The 22,479-nt window shown below is 40.5% G+C and overlaps 1 protein-coding gene across 1 annotated transcript; it reads right to left on the bottom strand.

The window, feature by feature from the left end:
- Positions 1-8,792: 8,792 nt before the first annotated feature.
- On the bottom strand, positions 8,793-20,901 carry BCL7B (BAF chromatin remodeling complex subunit BCL7B). The gene is made up of 6 exons (XM_075262651.1): positions 20,661-20,901; positions 19,082-19,157; positions 17,481-17,559; positions 15,728-15,880; positions 13,791-13,870; positions 8,793-9,625 (listed from the first exon to the last, which is right to left on the bottom strand). Exons 1-6 carry the CDS (start codon positions 20,750-20,752, stop codon positions 9,536-9,538), a joined length of 570 nt encoding a protein of 189 aa, XP_075118752.1. The 5' UTR covers positions 20,753-20,901; the 3' UTR covers positions 8,793-9,535.
- Positions 20,902-22,479: the final 1,578 nt, after the last annotated feature.

The following is a 22,479-nucleotide window of genomic DNA, read 5'->3' as shown; positions in this document are numbered from 1 at the left end:
CACTATCACCCTCCAAAAGAATATCCAAAAAAGAAATAGATTTAATTTGATACTCATATGTAAATTTTAACCCCATCACGTTTGCATTCAAGTAATCCAAAAATCCTGGTACGGACGCTACAGAACCGCTACAGACAATGAGCACATCGTCAATGTAACGTCCGTACCAGGACATCATGTCACTAAATGGATTTTCAGATGAAAAGATACAAACCTCTTCCCACCATGCCAACGTTAAGTTGGCAATGGATGGGGAAAAGGGCGCCCCCATGGGGCACCCTTAATCTGCAAATAAAAAGATCTGTCAAACTGAAAAAAATTGTGATTTAATAGAAAAAAAGTCACATCCAAAATGTATTGACATAGTACATCCGAATATTTACTGTATTTCGTAAGATGATACGTCAAGGCTTGAATGGCAATTTGATGAGGTATATTTGAATATAGAGCCTGGATATCACAAGAGAGCCAAGAAAAACTATCATCCCATTCAAAACCTTCGAAACTATTCAACACTGTCTTTGAATCACGCAAGAAGCCGGGAACCCTAACTACTAACGGCTGTAATAAACTATCCAGCCATTTACAAATCTGTTCGTTGATAGAGCCAATACCCGCGACGATGGGGCGAAAGGTAAGTGGACACTGGGACTTATGTATTTTTGGAAGTCCATGTAGGATAGCTACTACAGGGAAATCTGGAATCAGATGTTTAGATTCATTGGCCGAAAAAACACCCAATTTAACTCCTTCCTGAACTAATGAACTGAGAAGTTTCAAAAAATCATCCGTTGGATCTCGGTCCAACTTTCTATAGATATCGGTATCTTTAAGTATGTTCAAACAGCCTTCTTTATAATCTTGTTGATCGAGAACTACAATCTTCCCCCCCTTATCTGCTTTTTTTATAATGATTTCCTTACGATCTTGCAAATTTTTTTAACATCCTACATTCTTCCCTAGTCAAATTACCAAATTTTCTAGATTTTATACAGATAGATAGATTTATTATAAACATACGTTCAGATCTATCTTATATCTATTGATTTACAACATACTTTGACTCGGTCTGCCTCTCTTGATACAGACCTTCATTATTCTGTTTGTAACACTGTAACAGTGATTTGGCCACGTGATTTGACATTGGGAGGTTGGTGTCCTCTTTGGGTGTCATGAATGTGTGTGGTGTTTGGTCCGATCATGTGACTTCGTCACGTGGTTTAACATTAGGCGATCAGTATCCCCTTTTGAATATTATGAATGAATGGAGTATCCGGTCCGGTCATGTGACTAGATCATGTGATCTTTGTATCAGGTGACCAGTATTCATAGTATTTTTATCTTGTGTTGTGCGGCTTATGGAACAACTTCGGAGATCTCATGTGAGAATCGACAATCGAGACAGGTTTGAAGTTAGTTTATTCTCCAGAAAGGAATTTAATTGATTGAAATGACATATGTTTATGGTCTGCATAAGGAGGACATAACCTTTTGACTTGCGGTAATGAGGCTTTCCTATGATGCATAGATTGATATTGTTTATATATTATTTTGTATTGTATTTATTGTATGTATATTTAGTTTTATGTGTATTTATATGTAGTGTTATGTGTACACATTGTATTTGTTTTTTTCTATTTAAGGTTAATTTGGAAAATAGGTGGAGCAGTTTGGGTCAGGTGTTTTCTATATAAATGTGGGTTTTAGGTTGTACCAGTAGGCCAGGAAGAAGGGACACGTCATGTCCGGAAACACGTAGCCTTTTTTCATGCGATATCTCTGACCGTCCACTGGATGTTTCTTTGTAACACTTTTTATTGGAATGTAACAATAAAAGTTATTTTTTAAGAAATTTTCATCGTGTCGCCTGGTGGAGCTGGATTTTTTTACCACTATTGGATTATACTGTTAAATATATAGAAGGAATGGGGAAATACCTCTTTACCTTATATGCAAATGTCCATACCATCTTGGTCTGCAAGGACTATTAAAGGGAATGGGCACGAGCAGTACCGGGACATTACACAATGAAGACATGATGCTGTATTCCACTGTTAGGAGATCAGGGTGCTGGTGACCCTCATTCAACAACTTTGCATAGCCGATGTCTCCCTACTTGCTTGCATGCAACCTTCTCTCTTGAAGTCAGTGAGAGTTACGGCATGTTAGCCAACATTTGGGAATTACCGCCTAGTAGAACAGCACACGCAGTGCACCTTGAAAATTTTCAGGTGAGGCCACATTTCCTATGGACAGGGCCACTCCTCCTTTCTTGTGACATATGTCCACTTATAAAATGGCTGCTAGCCTAGGGGTCAAGGAGATTTGCTTAGACTTTGGGGAGTCTCGGAGGTCACCTCTATTTTCTGCAGCTTTCCAGACATTCCAGGAGAGTTGCCAAGTATAAGTTATGGTGTACTTTTTAGTTATACCATGTTGGTGAATGCAGAAGAATGGTAAAAAATCCCGCACTTGAACAGTTCCAGCTTCAATAAAACTTAACTTTTATTCCAAATGAACAAAACATGAAAATCATATAAAAAATCATGAAGTTATTGCTCCATGAAATGCAGGATGAGACCAATATCTTACACGTTTCAGGGAGAAACTCCCCTTAGGCCTCGTTCACATCTACGTCGGTAATCTGTTCGGGGGAGTCCGCATGGGAACCCCCTGAACATACTACCGTATGCAAACGGAACATGCGGACAGAAAAGTAGTTCACAATCTACTTTCCTCTCCCATTATAGTCTATGGGGCCCGTGTTGTTTCACTGCAGTCACCTCTCATTTGAATTATTAATTTTCTTTTCCATCCAGCGCAGACTATCATGACAACTTCTCCCAAACACTTTAAAGTTTGCTGTTTAGATATCTTGGTCCGTAGTCTATGTAGCCCATCCTCACCTTCTGTAGCTACCAGACACCCCTATCGAAAACAGCATCATCCTCTTTACCTAATAGCAGCCAAATTTACCCTCTCTTACTACTTGTCCCCAAGTAGGAGAGCCATCTACTGGGTGCAGAATCTATACACTCATTGTTATGTGGCTGTGATGTCACTTCAGATGGTTCTGCCCTTCTGGAGACAGAAGCTGCACTGATAATATATGCCTGGCAGGATCTTTGCATTTTGCTTGTTTGCATCCTATCTTACTGATCCACCATCCCAGCCGATGATGTTTGGATCAGACAGTGAACCACCAATAATAAACTAAATAATAAACTAAATAAACTAAGTAATAAACTACTACTGTGAAAAGTCCTTCATCCTCTGCTGTTACCACAGTCCAGTGGCGTAACTAGGAATGGCGGGGCCCCGTGGCGAACTTTTGACATGGGGCCCCCCGACACCGAAGATCTCGACCGAGTCCCTCCTACGCATTCCTGCGCGCTCTATTATGTCCCTTAGTGGCCCCTGCACACAGTATTATACCCCATAGTGGCCCCTGCACACAGTATTATACCCCATAGTGGCCCCTGCACACAGTATTATCCCCCATAGTGGCCCCTGCACACAGTATTATCCCCCATAGTGGCCCCTACACACAGTATTATCCCCCATAGTGGCTCCTGTACACAGTATTATCCCCCATAGTGGCCCCTGCACACAGTATTATGTCCCTTAGTGGCCCCTACAGGACTAAATACTGTCACCGCTGACCGCTATACCAGGACAAATTGTGGATAAAAAAAAATCTGGTCCTGTGCATTACAATTTAGTAACTCCATGTGCCTCATAGTAATAGCAGTTAACCCCATCATCTCCCTCACATTAACCCCTGTTTGCCTCACCATAAGAATTACTGATATGTGAGAGACATGGAGGTAATAATAAAGTATCTTCATTATTATTACCCCCATATGTCTCACATATCAGTAACTCTTATGGTGAGGCAAACAGGGGTTAATGTGAGGGAGATGATGGGGTTAACTGCTATTACTATGAGGCACATGGAGTCACTAAAACACAAGTAATCCCCCCAAATGCCTGATAGTAATAAGTATAGTAACCCCAGTACGTACCTGTGTATCTTCAGTTTCATTTTCCTGGAGCAGCTTCTTCCTCCAGTGCAGGACGGCAGGGATAAGCCCCGCCTCCTCCTCTCATTGGTGGGCAGAGGACAGCAGAGAAAGGGAGGGGGGGGAGAGGGGGAGCATCCTGAAGCGCTGACAGGAGCCAGACCTACAGCTCCTGTCTCAGCCGTTGCTGCAGCTTCGGGGCCCCCTGTTGGTGGAAAGTATTCCACCAACAGGGGGCCCCGATCATTATACTCGGGGGTCCGAAAAGACCTCCGAGCATAATGATAGCAGCAGTAGCAGCTGTCACCGGGCCCCTAATGTCCCGGGCCCTGTGGCAGCTGCTACCGCTGCTATGGTGGTAGTTATGCCACTGCCACAGTCCATTCTGTGATACAAGGCTTAAAGTGCACAGTGATTGGTTGTCAAGACTTGTACCTACCCAACAGCATATTTTAAAGGGATATTCCCATAACTCTTGTTCTGCAGCCTGAAGGCTTTGTGCTCTCTTCACTTCCTGGATTTCTCGGCACATTGGTGGGCAGGGTTTCACTTGCTCTGCTAACTGCTATGCATTACCACAGTATGAAGCTGATATGGAAACTGATGTAGCAGAGCTGGATTTGAGTCAGCTTGCATTACATACAGAGGTAACGGACTCCTTATCTCAGCCCTTATCAGCCAAATTCAATTAAACCAGCTGATAAGTGGCAAAGCTGAAGATAGACAGCACAGTAATCCCGGAGCTCTCACCTCCCCCTCCTCTATCTGAGGAGCTCCGTTGCTTGTCAGCCCCTCCCTCCCCCCCTGACAGCAGGCAGCTATGTCACTTGGGAAATGAGCAGATAAGCCCAGTGGCCATAGAAACGCAGTGTCAACAATGAAGTGACTAAATTAAGATAGCGGCCAAACAAAGCAGTTTTGATAAAGCAATGTATTTAGGAAAAGTCTTAAAGCCACATAAACTAGCAATATAGATAGGATCCTTGTTATGGGACAACCCCTTTAAGAGAAGAGTATAGCCAAGATTTCAGGTTGTTGGATCTTACATTCCCACAGACAATAATAAAAGTTCACAAGCAAAATGAATTTGGACCAACATAGTATAAAAAACACCCCTGCCCCCTCATACCAAGAATGTATGTAATACATCATGACTTTAAGCACTTAATGTGTCTAGAATATAAGGGCTAGAACTAGTATCTTTGTATTATTGGTTTGGGGCACAGGCAGTTCTATATGAATTCAGCGCACTGTCGGCTTTCCCGATCTGTGCCCCGGGTGAAGAGCTAGCAGTGCTGGTACCGTAGCTCTTTACAGTCAGAAGGACGTTCCTGACAGTCAGTCAGGTACGTCCTTCTTCAAAGCAGCGCCTATCGCGCTGTACAGTGTGAGCGGGGAGGAACTCCCCCGTCCCCTCATGATAATACTCGTCTATGGACGAGCACTGTGAGCAGAGGGAGGAGGCGTTCCTCCCTGCTCACACTGTACAGTGCGATAGGCGCTGCTTTGAAGAAGGACGTACCTCACTGTCAGGAACGCCCTTCTGACTGTAAAGAGCTACGGTACCAGGACCGAAAGCTCTTTACCCGGGGCACAGATATGGAAAGCCAACAGTGCGCTGAATTCAGCACACTGTTGGCTTTTCAGCAATATATAGAATTGCCTGTGCCCCAAACTATGAAAGGTCCTCTTTAAAGGGGTTTGCCTGTTATGATGGACACTTATCATCTGTCCACAGGACAGGGTATAAGTATCTGATCGCTGGGGGTCTGATTGTCAGGTCCCCCAGTGATCAGGAGGATGGGGGAATTATAGCCCCCCCTAAGGCTTTCTTGCCTTGGAATGGAGCGTCATTGCGCTTTCATGACTTGCACTCCATTCACTTCTTCATATGCGTAGCAGCATGGAGTGTAGTAAAGGTAACCTTGTGGTCTAGGGCCCACCAGTGGAATTGTTTCTAGGGGTCCACCGCCAGGGCCCTTACTGTACCGAGACAGCACAACTACAGGTAATAATGCCATGCTGCTCATTCACCATACAATGTGCATCACTGCACTACCCAAACTCACTTCTACACCCTGCATGGTAAATAAACAGCAGGGCTCCTGGAAATGTTACCAGCACCCGTAACTGCACTGTCCTAAAAAAGCTGTTCTGGATGCTGTACCCCTCAGATGCAATATTAACCCTTTAGTGACTGGCCTGTTTTGGACTTTAATGACCAAGCCGAATTTTGGAAATTTTTCATGTGTAACTTTATCAGTGAATAATTCTGTAACAGTATTGCGCATCCAATCGATTCTGATCTTTTTTCGTGACATGCTGTACTTTATTGAGAAGGTAAAATTAGACTGACATAACTTGCGTAAATGTATTTAAAAAAATTGGAAATGCTGAAAATTTTTCAATTTAAAAATTTGTTTCCATTTTCAGCTACGATATCTCACATATAGACAATAATACAGGGCAAAAAAAGTTAGTGGTTCTATATTTCCAAATGTTCCTTTTGTGTTTCAAGCATATTTGATATAATTTTAGCATATTTGAGTCATTTAGACAACTTACAAGTTTATATGCAAATTTTGAGTTTGTGAATTTCTTTTTTTCCTGTACCGAGCTATGTTTGCAGACAGATAGAGGTGGCATAATGATAGAACCTCCCATTAAATGACCCAGTTTGGAAAACTAGACCCCTTCAGGTATTCTTTGAGGGGTATAGTGAGCATTTTGATCAAACAAATATGGTTTTGCAAATTACGAAAAAAAAAAAATCATTTTCTTCAAATATACAGTATTTTAAATGCAGTTTTTTTGCACACAACACATAAAAAAAGAAACACACCCCAAAATATATCACCCCACTTCTGTGTTAAAAAAATCTAGACTTTGTGGCTTTAGTCCTATGTATGCACATACAGTCCAGCCCAAGAGGTAGGGAGTGCTAATTGGTTTTCAAAACACAAATTCTGCTTACAGATATTTTAGGCCCAATTGCACATTCTAACAAGTTTTGAGTTACCAAAGCAATTGAAAATCTCTATAAATGACAGCATTTTATAAACTAGACCCCTTAAGGTATTCATTGAGGGGTAGTGTAAGTATTTTGACCCCATAGGTTTTGAAAAAATTTGTGTCAAACAAAAATTTTTCATATTTTTTACACAAAAGTGTAATTTTAAAGCCATTTTTTTGCACATAACACATGAAAATGAAGAAAAACACCCCAAAATGGATGACCTCATTTTTCCCGTGTTCAAAAATGTGCATTTTGTGGCCTTAATCCTATGTACGGAGGCACGGTAGGGCCCAAAAAGAAGGGAGCACCAACTGGATTTCAAGACACAATTTTTGCTTCAAAATGTTTCAGGCCCATTGCACATTCAAACAAGATTTGAATGTTGCCAGGCAGCTGTTGCCAAGGCAAATAAAATTATGGGATGCATTAAAAGAGGTCTAGATTCTCATGACAAGGACATAGTTATGCCTCTATACAAATCACAGGTATGGACACACTTAAAGATTGTGCGCAATTTTGTTCCCCGATATACAAGAAAGACATAAGTGAACTTGAAAAAATGCAAAGAAGGTCATCCAAAATGATTAGCGGAATGGGTGGACTGCAGTACAACGATAGATTAACAAACTTGGGGTTATTCAGTTTAGAGAAAAGACGTCTACGGGGAGATCTAATAACAATGTACAAATACATGAAGGGACAATACAAAGAACTTTCTAAGGATCTTCTTACTCCTAGGCCAGTGACAGGGGGATATCCACTACGTCTGGAGGAGAGAAAGTTTCACCAGAAATATAGAAGGGGATTCTTCACAGTAAGAACAGCGAGGCTGTGCTTAATAATTAGGAGGAGCGATTTCGTACTGTTTGGGAATTTGTGGGACACGTTTTGGGCCACCCAGCCCTTGTGATTATGCTGACCCCCTGGTATCTCATGGTATCCCTTTGTTGTTTCTTCCCCTCCCGTTTTCTTGTCTCATCTTGTTTTTGTCTGTTAACCTTGTTTTTGTTTTCTTTTTATTATTATATCTGGTTTCTTTCTTATACTTTCTATGTGTAAATGATGTGTATGACCATTTTTAAACTGGTACTGTCTTATCGTTCTTGTTGTACTCTTTCAATGTTAAAAAATTTAAAAATAAACAAAAAAAAAAAAAAAAAAAGAACAGCGAGGCTCTGGAACTCTCTGCCCCAAGAAGTGGTGATGGCGGATTCATTAAATAAGTTCAAAGAGGGCCTGGATGTCTTTCTTGAAGAGAAAAATATAACAAGTTCTGGACTCTAGATTTTAAAGACACGTTGATCCAGGGTTTTTATACTGACTGCCAGATTTGGAGTCGGGAAGGAATTTTTTCCCTGAATTGGGGCAATTGGCATGAGACTCATGGTTTGTTTTTTTTTGCCTCTCCCTGGATCAACACTGTAGGGATTGTAGGGTTATAGGTTGGACTTGATGGACTGATGTCTGCATCCAGCCTCATCTACTATGTAACTGTCCTAGACTACTAGGTATACTAACGTTAACCTCTTCCCTGCTGAAGTCAACCAGGGATCAATACATTAGCCCCTCTCTATCCTAGACCAGTTTGAAAATAGGCAATAACTCTCTTCCCTATATCACCAGGGATTCTGCCATTTATAGCGTCACAGATCTGGAACAAAAGGAATAATGGCCGTCCAGAGGTGGGACCGTCAAAACTATTTGGTTGCTTTGATTGCAATTAAATCACAGAGGCACGAAACAGATTGGTTCATTTATTAAAAATATCTTTGCTGTAATGAAACACATCTAACATCCATTGTCCTCAATACTAGAAAAGAACATGGAATATAAACGTAGCATAATATAGAAGTTCTCTATAGGTTTTCTATAAGGAATGGAGCTGTGAAATATTTTAATTCTGGACTAAAAATTGAATAATTTATAAGTGCATGATACGGAAAAACCTCTGTTTTTTATTTCATAAAAATAGAGGCATGTCAAATGAGTGTGCACTCATCAGGAGCGCCAGGATCATTCCCTGGATAAGTTTTGTAAAGGCCTTTAGTATATGGCAGGGAATGGTGTACTATACGTGTGCTTTATCATATTTTTATATATCAAATCTAAAAAAGGTCTAAAGGCATTAGAATCACCCTTCACTGACACAGTAATGCAAGCATGTGCTATGCAGATGTCATATAAGAGTGGACAAGCCATGACATTGCACATTTAGTAATGGCTGACTGACAAAAGCAGAAACGTGGCACAGTAAGCTGTGGCATCTTATAGATATAACCGAAGCATTAGTACCACGTGGTACCTCTGACAAATGTGATTAATGAAGAAGAATATTATTCTTTCACTTTGCATTCTGGACTGGGCCTCTATGAGGCAGGTTATCATTCCCTCCCTTTGAAAGGCAATTGCACAACTTCCAGCCTCCAGTGCAAACATTGTCATCTAAGGCTTTCAAATGCTGTCATAGAAAAAGGTTTCTAAGTATTTTCATTTGGCACTAGCTTTTCAGTGCAGTGGAGGGACGGGAAGGCACATCAGGGCACACTCTCTTCAAAGGGGGCGCTCCAGACTCATCGGGGTCTTCTGCCTGGAGAATGAAGAACAGATTTCACATTTAGAATTCATCCTGCAGTATCATATCAACTATAAGCAAGTACTTTGAAAGCAACACCATAGTAGAGCAACACGGTGGCGCAGTGGTTAGCACTATAGCCTTCCAGTGCTGGAATCCTGGGTTCAAATCCTGCCAGGAACAACATCTGCAAGGAGTTTGTATGTTATCCCTGTGTTTGCGTGGATTTACTCCCATTCTACAAAGACATACTGATAGGGAAGAAAAATGTACATTGTGATCCCTATGCGGGGCTCACAATCTATATTAAAAAAGCAACACCATTAGCTTTTACATACCACTGTATTGATACATGCATGAACTTTCTGCCCTGAAGACTACCACTAAGATTAGTAATTCACAATTCCTATAAAATAACACATAATAGAATCCAATGTTAACCACAGAAAATTTTTATTTAATCTAAGGTTAAAAAAAAGGTAAACACAGACCAGAATAATAGACTGGACCTTATAGATGCATATATTGTAAAAAAAAAAACAACTTACAATTGTGCCCAAAAGGTGTAATATCAATATCACTTCACAGAAAGGAATTGAAGAATACACAGGAAAATATAGATGGATACCAGGTATCATACCATAAAGTCTATAGTTACCCCTATGTTTTAAAGATGAGCATATAAACCAAATATTACATCACAAAAATAGAGAAGTGCATAAAATGGGAGCCTCACCTCAACTCCTGAGGAAGTTTACATAATTTTTTTTAAATATTTGGCTTATACGTTTGTTTTGCTAGCTGTTACAATATATAATGATATTACACCTGTGGGGCATATTTGCAACTTTTCCACAATATGTATAATATTATTTTATGCCCATCCAGTCTATTATTCTGGTCCAACTATTTTAACCTTTTATTAGTAGAAAATATATTACAATTTTATTAAAAATGAATTGCTTTATGGTGAAGTCTATTATGTGTAATCTTATAGGAATCGTGTGTTTAGTCACGTGGGCTTCTTAAGATATAGCATGCAGACTGTTCTTTGTTTTTTTCGGATTAAGATTAGGAATTGCAGCTGTCCTAGCGTGTTCTCATTCTGATAGACTCCAAAGGATTTTCTATATTTTCTTCTGTAGTGGGTCATTCCGTGTCAAGTGAACCAATGATTTTTCCCTCTATATTTTTAATTCTTTTGAGATTTTGTTATTTGGTAATAGTGTGTCAGAGAATGCAAAATGTGAAGAAAAAAAAATTCTAGAAATTTTTTTGAATTTTTAATTGATTTTCAAAGTTCAGAAAAAGTGCGAATTTCTGTGTTGCCTGCCTTTACATTTCTCCTCATAACTTAGGCTAGAAAAAAGATAGAGAAACAAAATAAACGCCATTCTACTCAGAACTATACAGGCTTTCACCAAATATGTCACAAGAGTATCTTTGTTAATATTTTACCCATGTGAACGCAAACGCAAAATTTTAAAACGCATTTCCAAAAAAAAAAACATTTTATTTAAAAATTTCAAAAAAATGCACATGGGCCTGCTATGCCCTTAGCCACATCTGTACCAAAATTCAAGTTGGGATCGCGATGGGATAATATTTTAAAATATAACTATTACAGTGTCATTCCGAAAATCTTGAATTCAGATCTGTTCAGCCTGTGGTCTAAAAGTGTGGGGTCTGTATGTGAGATATGTACAGAGAATGATTCACCTCACAAAATGTAAATGTTAACTAGTGTCAGACTAGCAGTATACAGGTCCTGTAATATGACACTAGAGTGGGACCAACTCTCTCAGCGGTGTGTTCATGTATTGTACAAACCAGGACTATGAAGAGGAGGAGTTTGTTAAAACATTGGTTACAGGAAGCAGAACCCATCCAAGGGACTCAGCCATACCACACTTTCATTCCATGTAGTGAAACAGAAATAAAAACAAGGATTTTTTCATTCAGCAATGACAGTGAAGTCCATGAAGTGGTAGAAGGCAGCACGATTGGCAATGGATGACATAACTGGTTATGTGACCTGTGAATATGATCGGCGCTGGTGGCTGGCTACTGTACTCTCCAAAGATTGTGAAAATGAAGACATAAAATTGCCTTTTTTGCATCCTTCTGGTCCAGCACCATCCTTTGTGTATCCAAGAAAACCAGACATTTTACAAGTCAACAAAAATCAGATATTAACTCAGGTGGAGCCTAACACCATGACAGGCTGTACATACTCTTTGACACAAAAGGAAATGGCCATTGCTAGTAAGCGCTTATGGACAAGATTACATTTCACTCACTAGAAAGGACAAATTGATGATAAAAGGCCGGTAGTTTATAAACCTCCTATTAATTGTTTGATTAGTTCATATTTTATAGAATGAGGATTTATCTACTGGACTATTTTTCTTAATAAATTACATGTTTAGTGATATAATAAAAAAACAATTGTTACATGTAGAAATAGGTGTTATAAATATTGGTTCTTTTAACCTTGTTAACATATAATTAGGATGAGACTATTTAGAAAATTGCACTTGAGGATATGAGCAGCTTTTTTCTTTCGGTTTGTTCAATGCATTCAGGTTGAAAATGCTGAACAAGCTGTGTTCTGATGATAAGATGTATTTGTTCTGGCACTTACAGTATTTGTTTTTTTATGTTTTTTTATTGTTGCATATAAATGTTAAATTCAGCAAGTTGTAATTTGAAAAGAAAAAAGGAAGAAGCCACACAAACATAAAATCAGATGATTCAAGGCTTAAAAAAATAAATAAAAAAAAATTGATCCCAATTTGGTCCCAAGTTGAAAACCTGTACAAATATAAACCAAGAACACAAGTAACACAAATGCATTTTTTCACAATTTTAAAACATACGTTTTTTTCACAATTGCGCATCAAAATTTTGAATTTGATTTCTCCAAAACAAAATATAAAGAAACATCGTCTTGAGACATATCAAATGAAAGCCTGTATCGCTCTGAGAAAAATGATGCCTCTCCCACCTATTTATCTTAATTCTAGCTCAAGATATGTTAAAAAATGTAAAGCCATACCAGGCCAAAATTCACACTTTCAAAACTTTAGAAGTCTATAAAAAATTAACTGATGAAGAAAAAAATTCAAAACTTTTTATTTGTAATTAACTTAAGTTGTACTTCATAAAAAATAAAAATAAAAAAAATCTAAAGACGTCAGGTAAAAAAAAATATTCCTATTTGGATCACTTGATATGGAATGACCCTAGTAAAAGGGTTAGTGCACGTCAATTACGCATAGAAGATAAGATACTGAATAAATTATTTTTGTATACATTAACTTCAGATTGATCAATGAGACACAGTCAACAGAGAAAATGATGTATCCAACTAAAGTTATTGGTCCAGATAATCCTGCTGAAGATACACAGAGTTCTCAAACCTTTATTTGTCATGGTGATATTTTGAACGTTGGCATACTTCCTTGTCTATGTATTGGGGATCTCAGCATCACTCAATCCATTTTAAATGACTCACTGAGACTTATATAGATTGCAGTAAAATAACTTTTAGGCTAAGGCCCCACAGGCCACAAACGCAGCGATAAAGCACTGTGGGAACAACTGCAACATGAACGCATCGTAGTTCGTAGTTTTCCTCCGCGGACTTTCTGTTACAATTATATCTGCGGGGAAGCCACCGCCATTTCCGTAGATATAATTGACATGCTGTGATTTTCCACAAAATGGGGATGGGATTCACATGAAGTACTGTAAAACGCCGCGATTTTTCCTGCGGAGTTTCCTCTGCGGGCAAATTGCGGCATTTCCGTCCCGTGGGGCCCCGGCCTAACTGAAGTTTATGGTATCGATGCCAATCTTTAGTTGTCATATCCTGGGATATACAGAGATCCCCAACCAAACAACTTGGTGATCACAGCTCACGAACCCACACTAAAGAACACTTTTACTATTTCTTGATACAGTGTCATAAATGTTAGATGGAACGACTTATCACCCAATTTGCAAGTTCACACGTTGTGAAGGCAGTTGGCTATGGGAGTCATAGATTTATATATTGGAATTCAGTAAGACTTTTATTTGAAAGAATGTTCGCGGTGTGTCTGAAGGTTATAGAGTCAATGTAATTTAAATGACCCAAATGGAACGAATCTCTATACAATGAGGCATCTACTAGTACCTGAGCACCAGATAAAGCAGGCTCTTCCTTGGTCAGAGTAGGGGGTTCATCCGCTACCTCAGAAGCAGGCACAGAAGGCTCTGAAAAATATACAAAGGTTGTCTCTCAAACAGCAACCAACAATTACAGTGAATGGAAATTACAAGTGAGGTCTTCCTATGTGTAAGCTGTACAACAAAGATACATGGCATGAAGAGTATTGACGCCTTTAAACTCTGGTTTTGTAGAATACAAAGAGATCCTAGACTAACTAAAATCTTAATACATATTTCTACTCATTACAATCTTAGAGTTTGTTCAGCTGAAGAGGTAAAGCCACAAATGAGCCAGTACATTCATCCGGTGTTCTTCAACACCTCCAACTCTTTGCATCATTTAATAGGCGCCACTCTACCAAGTCTGGCGCAATTGCCATTTGTTCTCTAACCTCCACCTATATATATGCTAATTAGACAGTCTGGGGCATCCCACCTCACAGAGAGCATAGTTGACATATCGGGCGCTGAAACTACAGTATTAAAGAGGACTTGTCACTATCTGGGGAATAGGCGGTTTTTCATACCGCTAGAAAGCCAACAGTGCGCTGAATTCAGCGCACTATCTGGCTGGTCGATGGCAGACTTTAACCTACCAAAAATAGATCGGCTAAAAATACCAGTGTTTAGTCTGCTCATCAGCATCTTTCTTTCCTCCTGATCAGGCAGTTTAGTTGTTAATGTTATTGAGGAACAACATCATCAATCAGAAGGCCATACGACAGCCATCAAAATCTAAAGTATATGGCCAGCCTTAGATCTCAAGACTTTATCCATGTAGAGTTGGGCTCTAGTATGGAGAAACGGACCACTAACTAAAAAAAAACTGTTTGCAGTTTTTGATGTGTTTTTGTATTAAAATTAAAAAAGGATTCAGGAGTAGTTTCTACAGAAAGTCAATCTATACCAATAGTATACATGAAAAAAAAAATACAATTACATCAGGCTCTCTGTATTTAGAGAAGACTGTATAAACCAGGGTCACATAGGCAGGAATCGCAGACGGCTCCCCATCCCATCTGCATGCTGTCACTAAAACCTATATGGCAAAGTGACCTGTTTTGTGGATTTTAACCAGCAACATATCAAATATTGCTGCGGGTTTCACCTATGGCCTTTGGCTTGCAAAGGCTAAAAGCTCCAGGAAGCCCAAAATCCACACAATTTCTGGTGTTTTTTGTGTTGTGGCAGCTTACAGCATGTTCACACTATGTATCCCTAGACTAAGGGGGCGTTCAAACCCGACATGTAGGGTTTTTCTGTCCGCTTGAAAAGTCAGACATCTTTACATGCGGACAGTGAAGGAAGGGCACGGAGTGCAAAAGAACTCACCCGATCGCCATTTAAATAAATGACAGGTGTCATGGACACAGCTAGTCTCCGCTCCTAATGTCCGTGCCAGATTTTAAGCGGACATTAGGAGCGGACACTACCTGTTGGACACAGACGGTAGTGTGAACGCTCCCTAACTGTGAAAAACATAGCACAACAAAGACATGCTCATTTATTATACAGTTTCCATTTGGCAACAAACAAACAAACTAAATTGGATTTATACGATTACTGCTCTGATAGCTTTTTATGTACCTTCTGTGTGCCAAAAAGGTTAACAAAATGGAAATAATGACCATACAATAATACAGACCAAAAATAGAGGTTTGTCTATGTGCTACAAATAATATTTAGCTTAATCATGAAAAATTCTAAATGCCAACATGTAATACATCTAGGGGAGATTTTTAGTTAATACAGTTATTTTTACATTTGTACAAATGATCTGTATGTAACATGCAAATCAGACAAAATAGGCATAGTGCTCTTCTTCTTGGTGAAAGGAAAGCAAAGACAATACGGGCGCTTCTCCTCGTTTCCTATCCAAGGGTCTAAGTCATGCACCCTTACCATCCAGACTCTCTTGTCCCAGTGTTGGAGGTTGGGAGTCAGCTGTGTGTACTGGACTAGGGGATTCGCTATGTGTGGGACTTGGACTGGAGGTGCTGCTTTCCACCTTTGGTTGGTATACATCTGACAAGGAGCTTTGGTTACTGGTTTCATCTGTAAGAAAATAAACAACTCTATGAATAGAATGTCATAGGTACAACCAAAAACGCTCTATTCACATCTGTGCTCTGTCATAAGACCAAAACATCAAAAACAATATTGCTGGAGCAGTCAAATGTAAAATGTGCTTCAGCCATGATGTGATTATTAGTAGCAGAAAAACTGATAGGTCCTAATGTATGAAAGCACCGGAAGTAATAGAACAGACTGCTCACAAGACCCTGCACATATTTCAACATTTTAAGAAAATTATTTAATTAGATAAAAACCCATCTATCCTGCAAGAGCTTTTCCTTAGGGGCCCCCTGCCAGTAAGCTGTTTGAAGAGACTGCATCATTCAGAATAGAAATGCATCATCTTCACAGAAGACCAAGCACAACGGCATATATTTTACAGTGCCATCCAATTGATGGGACTGAGCTGCAAACTGACCATGTGACCAATGAACATGACATCACATGGCCTAAATAGAGGAACTCACAGCACACTGCTGCTTCATGTTTAAGTAGCTGATCCAAAGGGATCCTGCAGATTTTAATATTTATGAACTTTCCTAAAAAACACATCATCAATTGATAAGCCTTTAAATTAAAACCTTCTAATGATCTGGATGGGCACTGTGTAATGATTAGAATAGCAACCCAGCTTTGCACATCGATAGGGTAGTGTCATCTGCCTCAAATTGAGCTTTCCCCCCAGTGAATTGGTGCCTCTGTTGCCAAGTTATCGTTGCTTTTGGCAATATGCAAGGGTGTTGCAGTTGCTCCAAAGAGGTAAACGGCAAAGTCCTAACTGGTCCAAAAATGGATTTGTATATTAACAGAAACCTTAATATTAACAGAAACCTGTATCTCTGCGATGGAGGCAGCGATTCACAAGGAGGGAACACCATTTGATTCAGGTGACCCTAACTTATATATCTACAGGACTGAGTTGATGCTGGGTTGTGGGGACAGATTACTTTATTATCCTCTGCAGTGACAGTGCTAGGAAACAGAATTAGGGCGGGTTCATATCTGCACCCATGACTGCTTTAAGTAATCCTGCTGGGTTTCCACCTTCTGCCTTGAGAAACTGGACAGGAGACGGAAACCCGGCAGTCAGTTTTCAAACCCATTCAAGTGAATGGGTTTGAAAAGTGAGAGCCTGTGAGTGTTTTGTACCTGTCCACAGCAATACCTTTTTTTTAACCAGACACAAAGTCCTGCATGTCCGACTGAGTCTGGCTGAAAAAATTGGTTTCGCCGCGGACAGGTACAAAACACTCATGGGCGCTCACTTTTCACACCAATTCACTTAAATGGGTTTGAAAACTGACTACCGGGTTTCCGTCCCCTGTCCAGTTTCTCGGGGCAGAAGAAACCCAGCAACATTGCTTAAAGCGGGCAGATGTGAACCCACCCTTACTGTATTATATACTTCAATGTTTCTTTGTTTGCACAAGAATTACATATTTTCAGGCACCTTTTTAGCTGGGCTCTTAGATGGCCACTCTCCTCAGGAGATATTTTTGAAACTTACAAAAGCCTTTTCAATTTTGGTGTCATAATTTATAGGTTTTCTTTTAATGTTTTGTTGGTACTTATATCTTACCCTGAAATTCCAGCAAAAGCGAAGAGTTGGCTGTGGATGAAGAATTTTCCAAAGTAGCATTTCCTTTCACTTTCTCTTTCTGATAAAAAAACAAAACAGAAGAATCCGATTGTATGTATGTATGTATGTGAGGAGAGAGGAAGAAAAAAAGAAAAAAAAGAAAAAAAAACCCACAACAAACATTTAGTGGTACTGATTCCACGGGCAACATGACTTTGCTTGACAAAGGCTTCTGAGCAAGACGCTGAAATTTTGCACATGGAACAAATGCCACAGAGGCTCGATTCACACATACATTGGCTCTCTGTACGGGATTCTGTTCCCCTCTGCATGAAAAATGTAGAGAGAAAGCACTGCAAGCAGCGCTTTTCTCTTCACATTTTTTGCCCTTTTCAGGCAAAAACCAGAAGGAAACCATTACAGTCTATGGGTCCCGCGGGTTTGCTACGATAACTGCTTTTTTATGCGGATTAGTTTTCTGTTTGGGGGGTCCCCAAGTAGTTTCCCTGAACGGAAACCCGAACGCAGATGTGAACCTAGTTGTAGTTGCTGCCTTGTATTATCCTTCGTGAATCTTGTTGGGTAGAGATCTGTGGTTTAACACACAGATATAGTTGCATGGTGATCCTATGAACTTTCTATAGATCAATAGATAATATTTAGCCGGTTCACTAGTGGTAGAAAATATGACATCTTAGATTTCCCCACTTTCGCTGTAGATTTGTCATGCAGGAGATTCTGCTGTTAAATGCAATTGCATGTAAAGCATGAAAAATTAATCTTTACTTCAAAATGTATCACTTTAAAGAAAAATATAAAGACAAAATATTAAATACAAAAAATGGTTTTACCAACTATACACATGAAAAGGCTACATTCACTTCTGCATCTGAGGTTCCACCAGAAGCCACCAGCAGATTCTGCAAAAGATCATGAACATAAAAAAAAAGTCCTGCAAGTGCCTCATTTTTACTCAGGGGAATAATGGACACCAAAATGGAAACCCGCCAGACCCCATTATAGTCAATGAGATTTGTCAGACTCCAATGTCCATCATTTAATGGATCCATCTTTAGAGTCCATTAAATTTTAATGTGAAATGGAAAAATGGAGTGAACTCTACAGATGTAATTCTAGGCTTACTGGGGCAGATTTATGAAAACTGTCTTTTTTTTTTTTTTTTTTTTTAAAAAAAAAAGAAAAACATTTCAGTTGCCCATAGCAACCAGTCATAGCATTTTCAAGAATTAAATTTTTGCTGTGATTGGTTGCTATGGACATCTAAGAGAGGCTTCATAAATTTGTCCCACTGTATATTTCTCCATTGTGGGACTATTAAAGGATTATCTTATATATTCTCACTTAACTGCAACTGTTGGTTGGGCTGAAGGGGAGGCGGGGAAGCCTGACTATTACAGTTTGTTCACATCTACAAATGCTACTATGTAAAAATGTGTCACCCCCAACCCCACCTCTTCAGCTGCCTTGGCTTATCAGGTTGACACTATTGATTGCCTATCCTAAAGAATTCTTTAGTTAGCAGATCATTTGTTAATAACTTACATTTACTGTTATTTATCCACTAAATACTGTATACGTACATCTCTTCCATCAATAACAGGGACCCATTTAAATATCCGCAGGGATGTGTCACCAACTGTCACCCATTTCTTCTCCCTGAAACAAACAAGGGCATATCACACATGAATACATCAGATAATCTTCAGAAAATAATAGATCTATAGTAGACCAAGCAAAGAATCAATGGTACATTCCCAGCACTAGAACCATTTCCATGATCAGATGTCATTTGGTTAGATTTGTTAAAGCCCAAATGTATATACCCTATGGGACATCAGTTCTTCCAAGTAGATTTATGGCAATAAAGTTTGTATGGTATATTTTAAGTAGTGTTAACACAGTATGTGTGAGTAGAGCAGTCACTGGACTCCGAAATCTGAATACTCCAGACCTCTGATGGAAACCTGTATTTTATGAAATGTTGTTTTATCATAAAGAGTTGTGGTCAATATAGGTTTAAAGGGAGTTGGACAGCACCGTATAGAGAATGGGGAGAACAATGGAAACACGCCTTGGACAACAATCTTGCAGGTTGCTTGAGTGAGAAATCCACACTGCATCTCGCTCGCAAGTGCCCAGGTAATGATATTTTCCATGCCACCCCTGCCCCTCTTTGGTGATGGCACTAGTACCAATGTGGTAACAACTATCACTCAGACAAGTTGAGAGGAGCCGAGTGCAGAGGTCAATGCAGAGGCCTCCTGGGCACTTGCGATCAGGGGCATAACTTGAGGGGTCGCAACAGGTCCATAAGCACTGGCATCAGTATTGAGACTGCAGCTTCTATCTGGCCCATAAACCAAGGAGACCCACAGATTCCCCCTAGCCACACTAAAGTGGATTAATCTCCTCAGCTCCCGTAACCATCACTATCAGGAATCTGCTGTAGGGATGAGGTAGGGGCCCCGGATAAAAGACTGCAGCGGGGCCCACAAGCCTTAGCTACACCACTGCTTGCAATCATGGTAACCAGGGCATTAAAATGTGGATTACTGGGTGAAGCAACCTGCATGAGTATGTTATATATTATTTATATATGTGTGTGTCTCTGCAGCTTCACACCCCCAACCAAGAGCACCCTGTAATCTGCCCAGCATCTGAGCGATGCCAGTGCCATATACAGCACCAATAACACCGCCATCATCCTCCTGCACTGTCAGCGCCACCAAACCCCCTACATAAAAAAAACCCATTACGTCATCAACATGCAAATGATATCGAGGCCATACTGTCCCCTCATCTGCATCTCTGGCCCATTTCCATGGCAACCACACGCACCGGATTACTTTGACAGGATAACCCTTCGCCCAGTGATCTGTTTATCCAATCACGGAATCTCCCGACCTGCTCACGTCCTCCAACCATGTTGCTGCCACCTGGACACGCCCCGCCGCTAGTAACAGGAGGGATGGTGACAGCTCAGCTACAGGGAGGCGACATCCGATTGGCTTACGGTCACGTCACTCCAAAGCTCCACCAATCAGCTGATCCCCCTTGGCAAGTTATTTGCCGGCTCCGGGGTCCCTGTAAACGAGCGAGCACCTCACCCACCTAGTACAGTAGTGGCGCTCACTTTACTGACTCTGAACTAGCGCTCACCATCTGCGGACCTTCTCGATGGCCGCCATCACTTTTTTGATGTCATCTTTGGCCCGGCTTCGGGTCTCGGCTCTCACTGAACGGCCTGACATTTTCCTATCGACACCGCGGCGTGACGCCTGGAGGGGCGTGGCCTTATTGCATTCCGCCAGTGACGTCACGCAAGCTGTGTGGTTATTTTGTGGAGAGTCTGATGATAAATGGGCGGGAACTGCATCTTAGTCATAAACTTCTCTGACAAGAGCAAGCGGGAAAATGTGTGTGAGCCAAAGGAATAGAAGTGACTGATACAATGTGGGATGCAGGGCCGGCTCCAGGTTCGTGTGGCATAACCCATGGGGCTACAGTGTGACTCTAAAAGCCTCTACAGTAAAAAAAAAGAGGGGGGCTTCTAAAACTGCACACAGACCCCATTAACTATAAAGGATTCTGAAGGGTATCTATCGTTTTGTCCAAGGCCACACATAAGGCTGTGTTCACGCGGAGGAATTTGCTGGGGATTTCACCCCGAATTCGGAGCACATTTTTTTCCGGAATCTGCCTCACATTGTTGTCAATGGGAGTCAGACCGCAGCAGGACGCGGAAATAAGAAGCGTCCTGCTCGATCTTGCCATGGATTTCGCTGCTTGAGTCTCCCTCCCCAGTCATCCGGGCCTAATTAGGAGCCGGATGCCGCAACAGAATGCTGGTGCACTGCATCGATATCCCGTCGCGGCCAAAATGCCAGTGGCAGAAAATGAAGAGGAATTCCTCTTCATTTTCCACCATGTGAACATACCCTAATAAACCATAGTCAAAAATTGCAGCAGGAAAAACTGCAGCAGAAGCGCATCACAGTTTTCCCCGCAGAGCTTTTCAAAGAAAATCGGCAGTGTTTTTATATTTAAATTATACTTATAGGGAAACTGCCGGCTTTTCTGTAGTTGTATTTGAGATTTCCAAAAACGTGACAGTTTTGGAATTCGCAGCATTTCCACAGTGGGTATTTTTATGCAATGTGTGGAAGGAATTTACTAGATTGCAGGGATTGTAAAATGCTTTGGAGTCTGTGCAGCAGAGTCTGATGAGAATCGGGTGGTTTTGCTACACAAAACCCTGAAGGAGTTGCTTCCTTAGTGGAAGCGTTTACATTGCAAAGACTGAAAACAGTGGGTGTGACCTGCAGCTATAATTGACATGTCGTGGCCTTAAAGCTGCTGTACTTTTATTTGCTACATGTAGAAATTTTTTCTACAGTTCTCCTATTCTACATGGCAGTGAGTTAGCGGATGGCAAAGTCTGGGGCATAATTGTCCAATCGCAGCTCCTATAGTGTCCATCCATACAGTATAATAACCCCTTTATGCCCCTTCATGCAGTATAATGGCCTCCTTACCCTGTTTCCCCAAAAATAAGTCATCCCCTGAAAGTAAGACATAGCAGAGGTTTTGTTGAATTGTCTAATATAAGGCATCCCCTGAAAGTAAGACATAGTAAAGTTTTCGTTTGAAAGCATGGCCAAACAGAACGCACACATGCAGCTGGGATTCTTTTAATAAACACTGCTGTCGTCCCCTACCTACCTGCATGAAGACTGCCACCAATGTTCCCTTCAGCAGCCATGACTTATAAATATACAGGCAATGCATAAAGACTCCTGTTGCCTGCTGCTATCCCTGTTGTCCCCTACTGCCAGATTGAGAACACAGTCTGCTGTTGTCCCGCCGCTATTATCCTGTGCAATGTCTGTGCTGTGGTGAGCGTATATAATAAATGTTCAATTTTTTTGTTCAGCAATAAACGTGAATTCTTCTTCATTAAAAAAAAATAGGACACCCC

This window comes from Leptodactylus fuscus, chromosome 2, assembly GCF_031893055.1.
Source record: "Leptodactylus fuscus isolate aLepFus1 chromosome 2, aLepFus1.hap2, whole genome shotgun sequence".
NCBI lineage: Eukaryota > Metazoa > Chordata > Amphibia > Anura > Leptodactylidae > Leptodactylus > Leptodactylus fuscus.
Note: the sequence above shows the minus strand (reverse complement) of the source record. Positions and strands in the feature narration are given on the sequence as shown.